Genomic DNA, 17,299 nt, shown 5'->3' on the forward strand with positions numbered 1-17,299 from the left:
AGAGGAAGTTCCTTGTGAAAATTCCACAACCAAAAAGATGTTTAGAATAAAATCAAACAAATATTTAATCTATCCTTAAGTTTATTTTGAATTAAAATCTTGTATAGTAAATATTTTAATTTCCTTACATATTTGATATAAGTTTAGAAATTAATTGTTTTAGCATTAAATTTAGCATATATTTTCCAATAACCATATACTTTTCTAAAACTATTACATATTTTTGTAAAATAAAAAATTGCATTTTTTTAAATGACAATACAGCTCACATTTTTTTTAAAAGGTAGTGCACACGTTACCCTTAGAAATGGTAACTCATATTTATTAAAAAGGTAGTGTAAATTTTAAGCAGTAAAAAAATAAAAATAAAATAGAGTTTTCAAATTCTTTCCATAAAAATTAAAAAAAAAATGAAAATTAAATATATCAGTTAATTTGCCTTCATATTAATTTAATTATAAATGTTATATTCGTTTTAAATTAATTGATTCGCGTAAAAATGTCATTTAGATTAAAATTCACCATACGATAATCATGATCGTTTTCTAAAATATTTTTCTAATTAACTAATATATTCCATGTTTTGTATATAATTTTGATATATAAAAATAGGTTAGAAAATTGAGTAAGGAAATTCTTGCCTTATACTAGGCCTAGGAGGTCGAGGAAGTGTGTAAACTGCCTGATAGGTCCATGTTCGTATGTATAGGCTGTGTAGGAGGCTCAGGAGCTATGTGAAATGCCTAGTGGGTCCATATTCACATGTATGGGTAGTGAGTAGAGTAGTAAATACACATCCGATGACTTGGTTAGGATAGTCACCTAAGGAAATATGGTTCTAAAATGATAGGTCTCATTCATGTCGCATGTTTTTGCATTCCCCAACCCCAATAGTGAAGTCACTTACGGAGTATTTCTTAAAATACTCAAGCCACGTGCTACTTCTATATTTCAGATAAAGGCAAGATACCCTTGCACGGTTGACGGTGACATCACAACTTACCATGACACATGCATAGGGTAGTCGCATTTATTTCTTAAATCTTAGGTTAGTACTTGTTGTTTTACTTTTAAATATGTTTATTTTAATTGTTTTTCTGTATTGTTTTAAGATCTTTTCCTTAAATATGTAAGTCCATGACATTATCTTAAGAAACTGTTTTAAAGGAAGGTGTTCAATGTAAAAAGTTATATCATGTACATAGTAACGACTCTGGTTTTCTTTAGAAACAATATTGAAATTAATTTTTTTTTTTAATTATGTTGAATATTATATTATATTTTTCTTTATAAAATATAATATTAGGAAATTCTTAAGTAGATTTTTTTTTCCTAATCTTGTTTAATATAAAATATACTTGATTTTTATTTTGAATGGTTTAAAGTTCAAAATCAATTTTTTTTTTCTTTTCTATCGGCGCTATGCAGCACCAACGATAGTGTAGGATGCATACGAGGAGTTAGGAGGAGCTATCGTCGGTGATGCATAGTCCCGATAGCTATTATCAATGTCGCATATACTATTAATGCAAATACAATGCAACATATACTAGCCTATACTAAATGTAGTAGGTTAGTATAAGGTAGGATGCATACGAGGAGCTATCGTCAGTGTTGCATAGCCCCGAGAGGGGGTCGCTTACCTGCACCCAATTAGTTGTAATTGCATTTAATAAAATATAGGTTAATGTTGAAATTGTAAAGAGTTAATTATGCATTAAATGTAAAGTTAGATGCATAGTAATAACCTTAGGTTAAATAGAGAAATTTATGGTCATCACAACTCATTAAAAGTAATTCTGCATTAAATGTACAGTAATAGTCTTAGGTTAAATAAGAAAATTTAGGGTCGTCACAACTCAAGGTAATTCTACATTAAATGTAAAACTAAATGTACAGTAATACCCTTAGGTTAAATAGGGAAGTTTAGGGTCGTCACAATCATTAAAGTAATTCCGCATTAAATGTACAGTAATAATCTTAGGTTAAATAAGGAAATTTAGGGTTGTCACAACTCATTAAAGTAATTCCGCATTAAATGTAAAGCTAAATGTACAGTAATACCTTTAGATTAAATAGGAAAATTTAGGGTCGTCACAACTCATTAAAGTAATTCCGCATTGAATGTACAGTAATAGTCTTAGGTTAAATAAGGAAATTTAGGGTTGTCACACCTTCCGCATTAATGTATAGTAATATTCTTAGGTTAAATAAGGAAATTTAGGGTTGTCACACCTTCCGCATTAAATGTATAGTAATAATCTTAGGTTAAATAAGGAAATTTAGGGTTGTCACCCCTTCCGCATTAAATGTATAGTAATAGTCTTAGGTTAAATAAGGAAATTTAGGGTCGTCACAACTCATTAGAGCAATTCTGCATTAAATGTAAACCTAAATGTATAGTAATACCCTTAGATTATATAGGGAAATCTAGAGTTTGTCAGAAATTCTGCATTAAATATAAAGTTAAATGTCCAGTAATACCCTTAGGTTAAATAAGGAAATTTAGGGTCCTCACACCTCATTAACGTAATTATGCATTAAATGTAAAATTAAAAGTATAGTAATGGTCTTAGATTAAATAGAAAAATTTAGGATCGTTACATATGATGAGGTCAGTATGAACCGACAATACCCATCATTTATTACTGTAGTAATGCAAGCTGACTAAGTCTAAAGAACAGAAAAAATAGTTTACTTAGAGATGAGATATAATCTGTGACACGAAAACTCGGTGAACAACTTCTAACTCTGATTATATCTATGATAAGCAAGAGAATAACTTAGAACTTCGAGACCTCCCTAGAAGTTTAGATAGCTATAGATCTTAACCTGAACTTTGTAAAGCTTAGAGAAAAACTCGTAGTAGTAGTACGTTACTAGGATTGAATACGATGAAAGCCTATAAATATGTTGATTATTCAATNGCTATAGATCTTAACCTGAACTTTGTAAAGCTTAGAGAAAAATTCGTAGTAGTAGTACGTTACTAGGATTGAATACGATGAAAGCCTATAAATATGTTGATTATTCAATAGGCGTAAAAGTAGCTTACATCATCCATTACAACAAGTGGCTTACATCATCATCTGACAATGTTTTGTCTAAAAAAAAGAAGAAAACAATGGGTAGCAATATATAAACTCACCATCTCCACTTAACCTTTTCCAACCAAAAACATAGAAGTTTGATAAACAATGGTGCTCCATCAAAACATCCATGTTCTCATGACCACACTTGCCTTACAAGGCCATCTAAACCCTATGCTTAAGTTCGCTAAAATCCTCGTCACAAAGGGCATTCATGTTACCATTGCCACCACCGAGCTAGCCCGACACAACATTTTCAAACACACTACAACAGCACCAGCCACTAACGACGATGCCGATGCCGATGCCGATGCCACCATGCCATCAATCAAACTCGAGTTCTTCTCGGACGGACTCGACGTCGACTTCAACCGTCAAAGTAACTATGACTATTGGGTCGAAACACTAGAAACCGAAGGCAGAAAAAACTTTTCAAATCTCGTGACGAAATTATCCGAACGCACAAAATTCTCGTGCCTAATCGTCCACCAATTTGTGCCTTGGTTCATACCGGTCGCAAAAGAAAACAACCTCCCTTGCGTCGCGCTTTGGATCCAGCCATGTGCTCTCTACTCTATCTATTACCATTTCTTCAACAAACTCAACGATTTCGCCATTTTACAAAACTCGAACGAGACTCTCCAATTACCCGGTATGCCGTTACTCAACTTCGACGACATCCCTACCTTCATCTTCCCCAACGCTCACCTCGCCATCCAAAAGGTCCTCTCTGATTTTTTCGCCTTTTTGGGCGATGTGAAGTGGGTCTTGGGGAATTCCTTTTACGAGCTGGAGGAGGAGGTTGTCGAGTCCATACGCGGGGTTGTTCGGCCGATGCTTTATCCTATCGGTCCATTGGTGTCGCCGTTTTTATTTGGGAAGGAGAAGGAGGAAGAGAGGGACTTTGGGGTGAGCGTAGACATGTGGAAGGCGGATGATTCTTGCTTGCAATGGCTCGATGGGCAGGATTTAGGGTCGGTTGTTTATGTGTCCTTTGGGAGTGTTGTTGTTTTGTCTCAGGACCAAATGGACAATGTTGCTAATGGGTTGTTGATGAGTGGCAAGCCATTTCTTTGGGTGTTCAAACGGCCCTCCTCGGACAAGGAGTCTACCGATGGTACTGTTCGGCTGCCGGATGGCTTTCTTCAGGCTGCTGGCCGGAGGGGGATGGTCGTCAATTGGTGCTCTCAAGAAAAGGTTTGTTTAACATCTTCTTTTTGTTAGTGTGTTTGGCAACCAATGATGTGTTATGGAAAGTCATGTTCTTTTGTACTTAGGTTCTGAAGCACAAAGCAGTGGGTTGCTTCATAACTCATTGCGGGTGGAACTCAATGCTAGAGACGGTCATTGCCGGGGTTCCAGCGATAGCATTTCCGGAGTGGGCGGATCAACCTACGAATGCTAGATTGTTGACGGATGTTTTCAAGATGGGTGTGAGAATAAGGAAGGGAGATGAGGGAATTGTTAGTTCAAAAGAGGTGGAGAGATGCATATGGGAGATGACCGACGGCCCGAACGCGACGGCAATGGCAAAAAGGGCGGTTGAGCTGATGGAAGCGGGCAAAAGAGCCGTGGAGGACGGTGGTTCTTCTCATCGGAATCTTGATCTTTTTATAGCTGACATTGTTGGCAAAAAGGACACGACAAACGTGCATGCAAATCTTGAGATGGCATGAACATGCATATTTTTTTTTATCTACAATAGTCACATGAGAATAAGAAGAAATGCCAACTCAAAATTTTTGAAAGAACTTACATGGTGGAATACCTCCGTGTAGGTCAACGTTACAAATTTCGAGGGACAAGTCAAGTCAATCTTAGAAAGTTAAAATGGTCCAGGGTTGATAATGATAAATATCGAAGCTTTATGTAAAATGGTCCAGGGTCGATAAGGATGAGTCTAAAAAACAGATATGGATCACATGTAGAAGTGACAGTCCATTGTGAAGTCGTCGATATTGGCATCGTTTTGGGATGGTAAAGACAAACCAGGTGGGTTCTTCAAATTGTGAATAAGGCAGTTAAATAAAGCTCTGTGGCGTGGTGCAACTGTGTATCATAAAGTTAATTTAAAGCTCTTTTTGTTTTGTTTTGTTTTAGAGCTTACTCCTAATCATTATTGTTCAAACAAATTACCATTTTTCAAAGTCAATTGCATGCACTTGTCCATACATTTATAATATATATATGTTAAAGTAATAAAAATATATTTCATAAAAAGAAAGTCTATAACCGAGTCATGTTCAGAAGCCTCAATCCCTCATTCACACTCGTCTATGAGAACTGTTCAACTCGGTTGTGGCGGGGGAATGCAAAGACATACAACATAAATGAGACCTATCATTTTAGAATCATATTCCCTTAAGTGACTATCCTAACCGAGTCATCGGATGTGTATTACTACTCTACACATTGCCCATACGTGCGAATATGGACCCACCAGACAGTTCGCACACCTCTCAGGCCTTGTACTAGTCGGACTAGCGTTTCTGGTGCTGTCGTTGGACACCTAGAAGGAGTAGTGACCGTCGTAGTATCATGTTAAACATGACGATCATTTTCCTTTGCATAATGTACTCATCATAAGAAGAAAATATTTCGATGCATGTGACGGACGATTATGCATACGTCCCAACATTTTTACATTAATTAAATCATGTAAGACAACCCTTTCAATTTTTCCTTCATATCATTTTATTGTATAGTCTTTAAAACATATCTGGGAGTTGTGCATCATATCAAAACACTTTGTTGCATATCGGTCATGTCATACATCTATCATGTCATGTCATGCAACACATCATAATCTTCGATATAACGTATAGTTCTACATGTCATATCATTCAACATGTCACATCATAACATGTCTCATATCATCAAATATATCATATCATCTATTATCTCATATTACAGACATATCATATCATAAATATCTCACGTATCAAACATATGAAACGTGCAGAACCACGAGCACGTGTCACCATACATAAAACAAAATTCTAAACATCTCAATAGTAAGACCACTCACTTGGAAGGCCTTGGTCGACATTCTATCTTATACTCAAATACGCTTGATTTTGTCTCTCGAAGTTTGTTCCAAGGTCCCAAGAGCATGATTGCATGTGTTTGCATTAGCATGACCCCTATAGTAGGATCACTTACGGAGTATTCTTCAAAATACTCAAATCCTGTGCCATATCATTTTTCAGGTAAAGGCAAGGCGCCCATATACGGATAACAACAGCATCGCATATAGAGACTATGGTGGTACGTGCATAGGGTAGTTGAATGTTTAAATGTCTAGTCTTAAGTTATAATAGAACGTTTACATTTCATTATTTAAATTATTTCATTTGTAATGGTTTTTGTTTTAATTTTAAATTTTAGTGTTATGGTTTGAAACACTCTAGTTTGAAGTGTTCTTTAAAAAAAAAAAAAAAAAAAAAAAAAAAAAAAAAAAAAAAAATCTAGCAACATATAAACTCATCATCTCTCCTTAACCATTTCAAAAACCAAAACATAGGAATTTCAGAAACAATGGCGCTCCATCAAAACATCCATGTTCTCATGGCCACACCAGCCGTACATAGCCATCTAAACCCCATGCTCAAGTTCGCCAAATGCCTTATCACAAAGGGTATTCACGTTACCATCGCTACCACCGAGCCAGCCCGCCACAGCATGCTCAAACACACTACAACCGCCGATCCCGATGCTACGAACCCGTCAATCCAATTCGAGTTCTTCTCGGACGGACTCGACCTCGACTTCGACCGTCACAGTAACTACGACTATTGGATCGACGTCGTAAGAACCAAAGGCTGCAAAAACTTATCAGACCTCATTGTCAAATTATCCCAACGCACAAAATTCTCGTGCATAATTCTCCACCAATTCAATCCTTTTTTCATACCCATCGCCAAACAAAACAACCTCCCTTGCGTTGTGCTTTGGATCCATCCTTGTGCCCTCTATTCCATCTATTACCATTTCTTCAACAAACTCGACGATTTCACCATTTTACAAGACCCGAACGAGCCTCTCCGATTACCCGGTCTGCCGTTACTCGACTTCGACGACCTCCCTTCCTTCATCCTCCCCAAGGCTCATCCCAGCCTCCAAAAACTCATCTCTGATTTTTTCACATTTTTGGGCGACGTGAAGTGGATTCTTGGGGATTCCTTTTACGAGCTGGAGGAGGAGGTTTTGGAGTCCATGAGCGGGGTTGTTCGGCCGATGGTTTTTCCGATCGGGCCGTTGGTGTCGCCGTTTTTATTGGGGAAGGAGGAGGAGGAGAAGGAAGAGAGGGACTATGGGTTGAGCGTAGACATGTGGGTGGCGGATGATTCTTGCTTGCAATGGCTCGATGGGCAGGATTTAGGGTTGGTTGTTTATGTGTCGTTTGGGAGTCTTATTGTTTTGTCTCAGGAGCAAATTGACAATATTGCTAACGGGTTGTTGATGAGTGGGAAGCCATTTCTTTGGGTGTTAAAGCGACCGTCGCCGGAGAAGGAGTCTACCGTTCGACTACCGGATGGGTTTCTTGAGGCTACTAGTGGGAGAGGGCTCGTCGTGAATTGGTGCCCTCAAGAACAGGTTTGTTTAACATTGTTGAGAATTGTTGGGAGTGTGTCCCATATTAGCTAATTTAAGGAATGATCATGGTTTTATAAGTGAGGGAATACATCTGCATTGGTACGAGGCCTTTTGGGAAGCCCAAAGCTTCCTAACATGATATCAGAACCATGCCTTAAACTTAGCCATGTCAATAGAATTCTCAAATATCGAACAAAGAATTGTGAACCTCGAAGGTGTAGTCAAAAGTGATTAAAATGTCGAACAAAGGGTGTACTTTGTTCGAGAGCTCTAGAGAAAGGGGAGGCTATTCGAGAGCTTCATAAACCTCAGGAGAGGCTTACAGTGTAGTTTGTTAGGGGAGGATTGTTGAGAATTATTGGGAATGAGTTTCATGTTGACACGGAATGATCATGGGTTTATAACAAACACGTGATCCAAAATAAAGTCATAAGAACTTTTTAGGGAATGATCATGAGTTTATAACAAACACGTGATCCAAAATAAAGCCATGAGAACTTATGTTCAAAGTAGACAATATCATACCATCGTGGAGAGTCGTGATTCATGATAAACATCTTGTTTTTTTATTTAGAAATGATAGTGTTTTGTTTGGTAACCATTACCAAATATAACTTTTTTTTCTTGGAAATGAGAGCTAATAAATTATGACCTGATGAAGGGAATATTTAGTGTTTTGTACGTGTATTCTTAACAAGGTTCTGAAGCACAAAGCGGTTGGTTGCTTCCTAACTCATTGTGGGTGGAGCTCAACGCTAGAGACGGTGGTTGCCGGAGTTCCAGTGATAGCATTTCCGGAGTGGACGGATCAACCTACGAATGCCAAATTGTTGACGGATGTTTTCAAGATGGGTGTGAGGATGAGGAAGGGAGATGGTGGAATTGTTAGTTCAAAAGAGGTGGAGAGATGCATATGGGAGATGACCGACGGCCCGAACGCGAAGGCAATGGCGAAAAGGGCGGCTGAGCTGATGGAGGCGGGCAAAAGAGCGGTGGAGGACGGTGGTTCTTCTCACCGGAATCTTGATCTGTTTATAGCTGACATTGTTGGCAAAAATGTGACGGCCGAAGTGCATGCAAACGCTGAGATTGCATGAACATGCATTTTTTCTTTTTATGCGAAATAAGAAAATCCCCCACATAAACCCTAAACCCTTAACATTTTCTAACGACTCTAGGTCGACATCTCGGTTGATCCCGCTTGGGTTGATCCCGCTTGGTTACCCTGACTACTTTTAGCCCTTTTGAGTCAAATTTAAATTATTTATGCCCTCGTTATTTATATTATTAGGAATTAGTTTAAATTATTTTATGCAGGTTTTAATTAAAATTATTACGAATAAGTTTAAATCATTTATGCACAATTAAGTTGGTTAGTTTAAATTATTATAGGTAATTTTGAATTATTTTGTGCAAGATTAGGTGAGACAATTCAAACAATAGAATTCTAATTTAAGATTGTTGGACTCGTGAGGTATAATTAAATTTCAAAGAGCAGCGTTAAACTAGCATCAAGATGGGTGGGAGGATGACACGTGCAAGTGGCCTTACTATCGACTCGGTTGGAAGACTTGTCTTATGTATGATAACACGTGTTCAGTTGCCCTTGCACGTGTCGTGTATGTTTATATGATATTATGATGTGTTATGATGATGTTGTAACGACCCTAGATTTTCTAGTAACCTAGAGTCGTTACAGTCATCATAACATAATCATTTTGTGCGGAAACAAGGGTTTAAACTTCATTGTAGAACACAAACTTCTTGTTTCCTTGTAAAACTAAAATTTTCATTACTATTTTAATCAAATTTCAAAATGCATGAACGTGTCGAAATGTTTTAAATTTTACTAATTTTTCTTATTTCCCACGTTAGTAAGTAACCGTCCATGGCTCGAGTCCCTCAAAAAGTGGGTCGTTACAAATTGGTATTAGAGCTCTAGGTTAATAGATTCTGGAGACCATCTAGATAGAGTTCTAGAGTTCTTCATACCTAGGCTCCTAAGATCTAGAGTCTTCCTATCAAATTGGAACTAACCTGACATAAATTTGATTTTTTTATTTTTATTTTTATAACTACTAGAATTATTAATGATGTCTAGTTAGTAAAGTTTTTAATGATGTCTAATTAATCACTAAATTTAAATAAAATAAAAAAAATTATAATAAATTAATATATTTAATAAGTACCAACATAATTTCTAAAAATTAAAAATTTATTATTACAACGTCTTTAACAATTAAAAAAATTAATAAAAAAATCTAGAACGTAATTTTAATTTAAATATTAAAATCAGAGTCTTAAAATTAATTAATTAAATTTTTAATATATCCATGTATAATTATAACTAAAATATATTTATCTAATTCAGACAAAATAATCTCGAGTGCATCGTAATTGTGAATCTCCACCCCATTTGGAGGGGTCCCCTGGTGAAGTGGACATGTGGAAGTGAGATTATGATGCCAACATTGTGATGCCATCGTCGCAATTTGGAAGCAGAAATTTATTCAACAGACATTCAGTTCAATCTCTGGTGAAATCAAATTCTGTCTCTCAGTTTCCCTCTCCATATGAACTGAATTCAACTGCGCATGAACGCAAGATTTCTGGTCTCTTCACCATATGGGAACCCTCTCCTTCCCAATTGCGTCCTCCAAACCCCGCTTGTTACCGTCTCGGAGCCGAATTGCGTTTTCAAATCCTTCTCTTCAACCATCTTTCCCTTCTTCTGCGTTTTCCGTTCCTAATTTTCCCAATCTCCACCTTCGGCGGCTTGTTCTCTGCGCCACAGCGGTAAATGATCACTCGAATCACGAGGAACACCATCGTGTTCATAATCATCATCACCACCATCACCATGGTCACCACCATTGCGATCATGATGCGGAGCTGACTGGGCCTCAGAGAGCGCTGATTGGATTCGCTAAAGCTATTAGATGGACGGACTTGGCGAATTATTTGAGGGAACATTTGCAATTATGTTGCTGCTCAATGGCTTTGTTTGTTGCTGCTGCTGTTTGCCCTTATTTGGTGCCGAAACTATTTGTGAAGCCTTGCCAAAATGCTCTCATTGCCATTGCTTTTCCTTTAGTCGGGGTATGGATCTCTTCCACTCCAACATTTTCTTCTTTTTGCAATTGCTTGAATGAATGTGATTGTTGTAAATTTAGTCCTGAATCCCTTCTATATTTAAAACTTCTTGATGTTAATGTGGTTTTTATAATTCTGGAACTACTACGAGTTGTCAAGGTATAATAAACTGTTGATTTGATACAGTTCTAACTCGAAAATTTGGGTGTTCACCTGGTGATGGTTCATATCAATTAATCGATTCACATGATTTAAGATGAAAGTATTGTTACGAGGACTATGAGGCTTGAGCGAAATCGTTGAATATTTGAAGAAAAGAGTGGAGATGGAAATGAAGCCTCAGTTTTACTTTTCTTTTCTTTTCCCCAAGCGTCTATTTTAAATTCTTTATCTATAAGACCTTTCTTTCTCCGGGGATAGCCTACCTTCCTTTTTGTTTCTCTATATATTATGATATTTCTTTATAAAAACTTGTGATATATCTAATTTATGCCATTGCTTGTTAGGTCTCCTCATCCCTTGATGCTTTAACTGATATTAGTGGAGGAAAAGTCAACATCCATGTACTTATGGCTCTTGCAGCCTTTGCATCCATCTTTATGGGGAACGCCTTGGAAGGAGGGATATTGCTTGGCATGTTTAATTTGTCTCACATTGGTAAGAAACTCAATGCTAGCATAGCTGAATTACCTAGACTTGTTGTCGACCTTAACTTGACAATTTTAATGGTGATTGTAGCGGAAGAGTATTTTATAAGTCGTGCAATGATTGATGTCAAAGAGTTGAAGGAAAGTTATCCAGATTCTGCCCTTGTTTTAGATACAAATGAGGGTAAACTTCCAAATATTGCAGATTTGTCCTACCAGAAGGTGCCTGTCCATGATGTACAAGTGGACTCCTATCTATTGGTTGGTGCTGGTGAGGTATGTGATTTCAAATTTTTGCCATTACGATGAACAATTATCTAGAGAAAATGAATTAAGCACAATGCATTCACAAGATACAAAAGCTATATTTTTCTTTTTAGTTCTTATTTTCAAGCTTATGAATATGCTTGAGGAAGAGGGATTTCTCAAATCTGATAATATGGCTTGTAATCTTTGTCATTGGATGTTGCTTTGAGAGAAGATGCACATTGGAGCTGATCATACTGATTTAGATTGACATTGAGGCTACTCTTGACTATTCTTTTGAGGTAGTAGTTGGTTTGAGGGGAGTTAAACATACCAATGACCGAATCCTGATACTGTGGAGTGACTATGGGTATGGGTGTATCAAGAAAGGGGATGGGACTGTGCGAACACTGATCAAAGATTTGTTTATTCTACCCTTTGATGGTGCTGAGGGTATCCCTGGGAGCACAATGGCTATCCATGCTGGGTGGAGTTCGACCCAACTCTCATTAGCCACTTTGACCATAACTCAGATTCTCTGAGTGGTACATAGCGGTGCATCCCTCGAGGCACAACGAGGTTAGTCTATCCCACACTGGACCTTCATGCTCCCCAACTGTCGGACATGGCTTAGGACTCACTTGACATACCTTGACAACTAGCTTTGGCATAATCTTGCCTGCATCTCTCAAGGCACAATGGGGTTGGGCTATCCCACACTAGACCCTCTCGTGCCCCTACTGTCAGACTTAGCCTAGGACTCACTTGACGTCCCATGACTATTAGCTTTGGCATACTCTCCCCTCAGCTACTGGAGCGCGCCCAACTCTCATTGGCCACTTCGACCACAATACATATTTTGTGAGCTTCTCATAATGGTGCACCCTTGGGATGAGTCTCGCAAGCCTACCATGGAATTGACTCATCGTGACACTAACCCCACCAATAGCGAAGTCTAAAATCTCTCTGACTTAACTTTCTCGCTTGTTGGCACTTTTGAAGTTGTAGAAATAATTTTTTTCCAATGCACAATTTCTATGAGTAGCTGCTCTCACAGTTTGAGTGCCTAAATTTATTAAATTTTGTTACAATGTGTTGACATGATCATAATGGAAACTTGTATTTTACTAGTCTGTTCCTGTAGACTGTGAAGTTTTCCAAGGTAGTGCTACAGTCACTATTGAGCACCTAACAGGTGAAATCAAACCTTTGGAGATTACGGTGGGAGACAGAGTTCCTGGTGGTGCAAGAAACTTGGATGGTAGGATAATCGTTAAGGTATGCTTGTATCCTTTTCTTAGATGTAATTTAATTCCTTCAATTTAACATTGCTTCTTAAGATTTAAAGTTTACTTGTTGAGTTCAACAATGTGTGAGTAAGGAGTATTTGAACCTCTAAATCTCTTGGTCAAGGATATGTGTGTTAACGGCTTAACCAGTTTGACTATTAAAAGCTTACTAGTTTGAATCTGATTTCCAGTTAAACAATGAAAATCTTTTACCGCTCTTCCTGCTCAGAAGAAACCACCAAAGGCCTTTACAATTTTTGAAACATATTTGAAAGAAGTTTATATATGTTGCCTGTTTTCTCATGAAAATTAAATTAATTATATATATATATATATATATATATATATAAAAACGGCTTACTGGTTTGAAACTGATTGCCAGTTAAACAAAGGAAATCTTTTACTGTTTTTTTACATGCTCAGAAGAAATCACAAAAGGCTTTTTCAATTTTTGAAGACATTTTTTTAAAGAAGCTTATAGATAGATAGATTGCCTACATTTATTTGTTGCTCTTTTCCTTCCAATGGTTGAAATCTGAGAGTTCCCAATGATTCGACTTTTGTATTGGATTTGCAAGTTCACCCGGTTAAGTTTGAAACTTGATGCAGGCCACAAAGACCTGGAAAGAGTCGACGTTGAGCCGGATAGTGAACTTGACTGAAGAGGCACAACTGAATAAACCAAGACTTCAGAGGTGGCTGGATGAATTTGGCGAGCATTATAGCAAAGCAGTTGTGGTTTTGTCCATTGCTGTTGCGCTTGTTGGTCCAATGTTGTTCAAGTGGCCATTTATTGGTACATCAGGTAATCATCAAAGTTTTTAATAATTTATGCCTACAATAATTATTGCTATATGATATTGCCAGAACCTCTGAGGCATATGTTGTTATATGGTTTAAAAATTGCATTTACTCCTTCCGTATGCAAAGTGTTCCTTTAAAAAAATGTAAAATAAAAGAATTAAAATAAATAAACTAATATGGTTTATAAATTGGATCACAAGTATTAGTTATGGATTCAAATTTGACAAGTTTTAAAAAAATGAGAAAGAAATGGATTTTTTTTTTTTTATATTGCTATTAGGATGTGAACATGGGAGTTCCAACCTTACCCCACGGACCAATCATGTGCAAACCTTCCCGGTCATCTGTTATTTTGGTATCGCGGCATCTTTGGTATTGTATCATATCAATAAAAATAATTACATAAAACAATTAATTGTAGAATGCTATTAGAATAGTAAGGGGATATTAGTAATTAGTTAGGATTTGACTATAAAGAGTAGTGGATGAGATGAAGATAGCATCAGTTTAGTTGGCTTAGGCTTGAGTATGCTCAACAGAGGGGAGGGTCCAAGAGTTATCTTTCGATATTTTCTGTATTATCGATCTTTGATGTCTATCGTAGTGGTATGCCACTTAACAAAGATTAATTTCCTAAGCTTGGGGACAACGTTAAAGCTCTTTGCGAATGGAAAGGAATGGCTAGTTATGGCTGGGAGAAAGAAGAGCATTTTTTTATAAGTTTGAATATGTTTATTTTTTCGAACCTCCTAGCATAAATACCAGCTTTTGACAAAATTATTATCAGCTTCAATATGATCCAAAAATGAACTTAAACAACTCAATTTCTGCAGTTTTCCCTCGTTCAAAATCAACAAGTTTGTGACATCTCCTACTTGGACCTTTCCGTCATAGTATGTGGTTCAGATGGCGTTATTTAATTGAATTATTATTCAAAGAATATCAATTAGATTCACTTAACCTAACTTATAGCTTGTGGTAATGATCTTCTGACCTTAATGTAGGTTCTGTTACAAGTTCACTAGGTGAATTTCTTACATTTCTATGGTTCTCCATTCCTCTCTTCGCCTCTTTATCTAACATGTCTTTATTTACTTTTCTCAATTGTGATTTGATGATTTTTCTTCGACTACAAATTATCCTATCTGGTATGATGCCTATTTAATTCTTTAGCTTGTAGAGGATCGGTTTACAGAGCTCTAGGCCTCATGGTAGCAGCATCACCTTGTGCTTTGGCCGTTGCACCATTGGCTTATGCTATTGCAATTAGTTCCTGTGCAAGAAAGGTATAACTAAATCAATTGATCATAAAACGATCTGAACTACTTGCACTTTATTGAGCAGTCAAGTGAACAAATTTTGCCCCATAATATATAAGATGACAAATATCCTTCCGCCTCTCTGAATAATGATATAAGCTTTTTGATATTTCCAGTGTTCTACAAACTACTTTAATATCTTGGTTCCATTTTTTTTTACAACAAAGATTATCTACCCTTGAACATATGGTATAGGATATTCTCGATTTTCAATCTTTTCTCCCCTTCCCCCCCCCCNCCACTTACAGTTTTATTTAAAAAATTGTGACATTAATTCCTTTTTTCAAAAAGATTCTTTCACATATAAAAGGGAATATGAAATCTGATTTATTCAAACTGATACGGTTGCCCTTTAAAGACAGTTTTCATGTTTTTGATTAAAAATATAATAATTATCTGATAGGCCTCCAATTAAGAAAGGGGTACAAGGGAGAGGGTAATCATGTAAAGGGAAATTGAGTGCTATGAGAACTTGTTAGAAGGTTAGTCCGAGTAAGTTATCATGGGCATAGTCAGTATTTGGCTGTATTTAGCTTGCGGACAGAGAGAGAGAGAGAGAGATGTTTCTTTGAGCTGTTTTTTGAGTGAATGTTGGCTGGAGAGAATAGTGAGTTCTTGAATTCTCCCTTGGCCAGTGTTCTTTCTCTTTGAATATCAATAATATTAGACTGGTTCTATCATTATCCTGTAAACTTTTTCATGTTCATGAGCCATTCGTTAAAGATTGATATTTCAAAGGATCAAAACATCAAATATATGTTCAAAGAAAGTGTGGGCTCTTGTTTCACTGGTATGTAGTTTTGGATTGAAACGAAGAATGGGTTTTTGGTTAAAACTAGTGAGACTGGGTTGTATCAAGGAAGGTAACCTTTTCTTCCTCTATTCACTCTAGGCCTTCATGATTTTTTGACACACTTTTGTGACCTGCCTTTCTAAACTCAACTTTGCTAATGTTAACAACTTGGGGGCACGGTAGGGCCCACACCTTCTTTGATAACCTTTGAGAACCAGAGTTGTCGGACAAGAAAGTCTAGGATCTTGTTTCACTCGATAGGTTGTTTGGTTGGGACTACGATTGGGCTTCTAGTTAAACATGGTGAACTAGGTTATTACTACAGGTGGTAAATCCGATTTTACTTTTCTCCTTCCTTCTAGTCCTTTAATTTTTTTTGGCCCGCTTTTGTCAGCTAAGACGTGTTAACTAGGTGGCAGATGAAATTGTTCTTTTTCCTAGTATTGTAGAAGTGCAATTTAATTTTATTTAGTAAACTTCATCTTACTTCACTCCAGCAACCGACTTCTGAGCATTTTTTGTCCTCAGACAACCAAGTAACTTATTGCCTTGTAGTCTGTCATGCAACTCTTGCTTTCAAAATTCCAATAATTCTTGAAGATAGATTCTTCTGTTAGGTGAAATGAGAGCCTTTTGTTACAAGCATTTGTGACGATCATCTCTTTTGTTTTCACTTCAATGCAGGGGATATTGTTGAAAGGTGGCCATGTATTAGATGCTTTATCTTCTTGTCACACTATAGCATTTGATAAAACTGGGACGTTGACTACTGGAAGCCTTATTTTCAAAGCAATTGAACCAATTTACGGACATCAGGTCAGAGAAAACAAATCAGACTTTGGTTCCTGTTGCATTCCCTGCTGTGAAGAAGAAGCACTTGCTGTAGCAGCTGCAATGGAGAAGGGTACTACCCACCCAATAGGAAGGTACTTTTTAAGAAATATTTCCTCGACTATAGTCATCCTTTTTTAACATTTTTTGTTTCTCCTTTACCTGAAAAAGGTCTGTGAAAAAGGTCTAGCTGGATTTGATTGGAAATTATCATTTTTTTTTATATACATAATATTATCAGTTTAGTCTTTAGTGGGTTTGGGGGGTGGCAGCTGCAGATCGCCAGATCTGGGATACGTCTGAAATGTGCATACCAAATGCTGGAAATTTCATCTACGATTGTAGACTGTAACTTATATTTAGCCACTTTACCACTTTGTCTTGTTTTATTTTTGTGTACTGCGTGCAACATTAGATAAGTGAGCTGGCCAAATATTGATGATATACATATGGAATGGCTTAATACTAATATACATCTTGAAATTTCTCCTTTTCGGAGATCTTAGAAGTGCAACTATACTTGTGTTCTAGTGGTTATAAGATACCAAAAAATGAGATGAAGAAATATTAGTCAGACATCCCAACCCCCCCC

General features: G+C 36.9%; 3 protein-coding genes across 3 annotated transcripts in view; all 3 read left to right on the forward strand.

The window, feature by feature from the left end:
* The first annotated feature begins 3,191 nt into the window (after window positions 1–3,191).
* On the forward strand, window positions 3,192–4,815 carry LOC111795805 (UDP-glycosyltransferase 84B2-like). Its single transcript, XM_023678393.1, has 2 exons — window positions 3,192–4,286; window positions 4,367–4,815. The coding sequence occupies exons 1-2, from the start codon at window positions 3,198–3,200 to the stop codon at window positions 4,763–4,765; spliced, it is 1,488 nt and encodes a 495-aa protein (XP_023534161.1). The 5' UTR covers window positions 3,192–3,197; the 3' UTR covers window positions 4,766–4,815.
* Window positions 4,816–6,619: 1,804 nt separating this feature from the next.
* On the forward strand, window positions 6,620–8,820 carry LOC111795901 (UDP-glycosyltransferase 84B2-like). The gene is made up of 2 exons (XM_023678532.1): window positions 6,620–7,685; window positions 8,384–8,820. Exons 1-2 carry the CDS (start codon window positions 6,627–6,629, stop codon window positions 8,780–8,782), a joined length of 1,458 nt encoding a protein of 485 aa, XP_023534300.1. The 5' UTR covers window positions 6,620–6,626; the 3' UTR covers window positions 8,783–8,820.
* Window positions 8,821–10,093: 1,273 nt separating this feature from the next.
* LOC111795369 (probable cadmium/zinc-transporting ATPase HMA1, chloroplastic) overlaps window positions 10,094–17,299 on the forward strand; it is a 15,536-nt gene continuing 8,330 nt past the window's right edge. Inside the window, 7 exon segments of the mRNA XM_023677751.1 lie at window positions 10,094–10,784; window positions 11,285–11,435; window positions 11,517–11,701; window positions 12,803–12,949; window positions 13,570–13,765; window positions 14,938–15,050; window positions 16,561–16,802. Coding sequence (XP_023533519.1) covers window positions 10,311–10,784; window positions 11,285–11,435; window positions 11,517–11,701; window positions 12,803–12,949; window positions 13,570–13,765; window positions 14,938–15,050; window positions 16,561–16,802 — 1,508 coding nt within the window. The 5' untranslated portion in view covers window positions 10,094–10,310.

The sequence above is a fragment of the Cucurbita pepo genome, chromosome LG05 (genome assembly GCF_002806865.2).
Source record: "Cucurbita pepo subsp. pepo cultivar mu-cu-16 chromosome LG05, ASM280686v2, whole genome shotgun sequence".
Lineage (NCBI taxonomy): Eukaryota > Viridiplantae > Streptophyta > Magnoliopsida > Cucurbitales > Cucurbitaceae > Cucurbita > Cucurbita pepo.

Coding starts and splice junctions, on each gene's coding strand:
- LOC111795805 (XM_023678393.1), top strand. CDS start 3,198: ATGGTGCTCCATCAAAACATCCATGTTCTCATGACCACACTTGCCTTA. Junction 4,287..4,366: donor ATTGGTGCTCTCAAGAAAAG/GTTTGTTTAACA, acceptor TTTTGTACTTAG/GTTCTGAAGCACAAAGCAGT.
- LOC111795901 (XM_023678532.1), top strand. CDS start 6,627: ATGGCGCTCCATCAAAACATCCATGTTCTCATGGCCACACCAGCCGTA. Junction 7,686..8,383: donor ATTGGTGCCCTCAAGAACAG/GTTTGTTTAACA, acceptor ATTCTTAACAAG/GTTCTGAAGCACAAAGCGGT.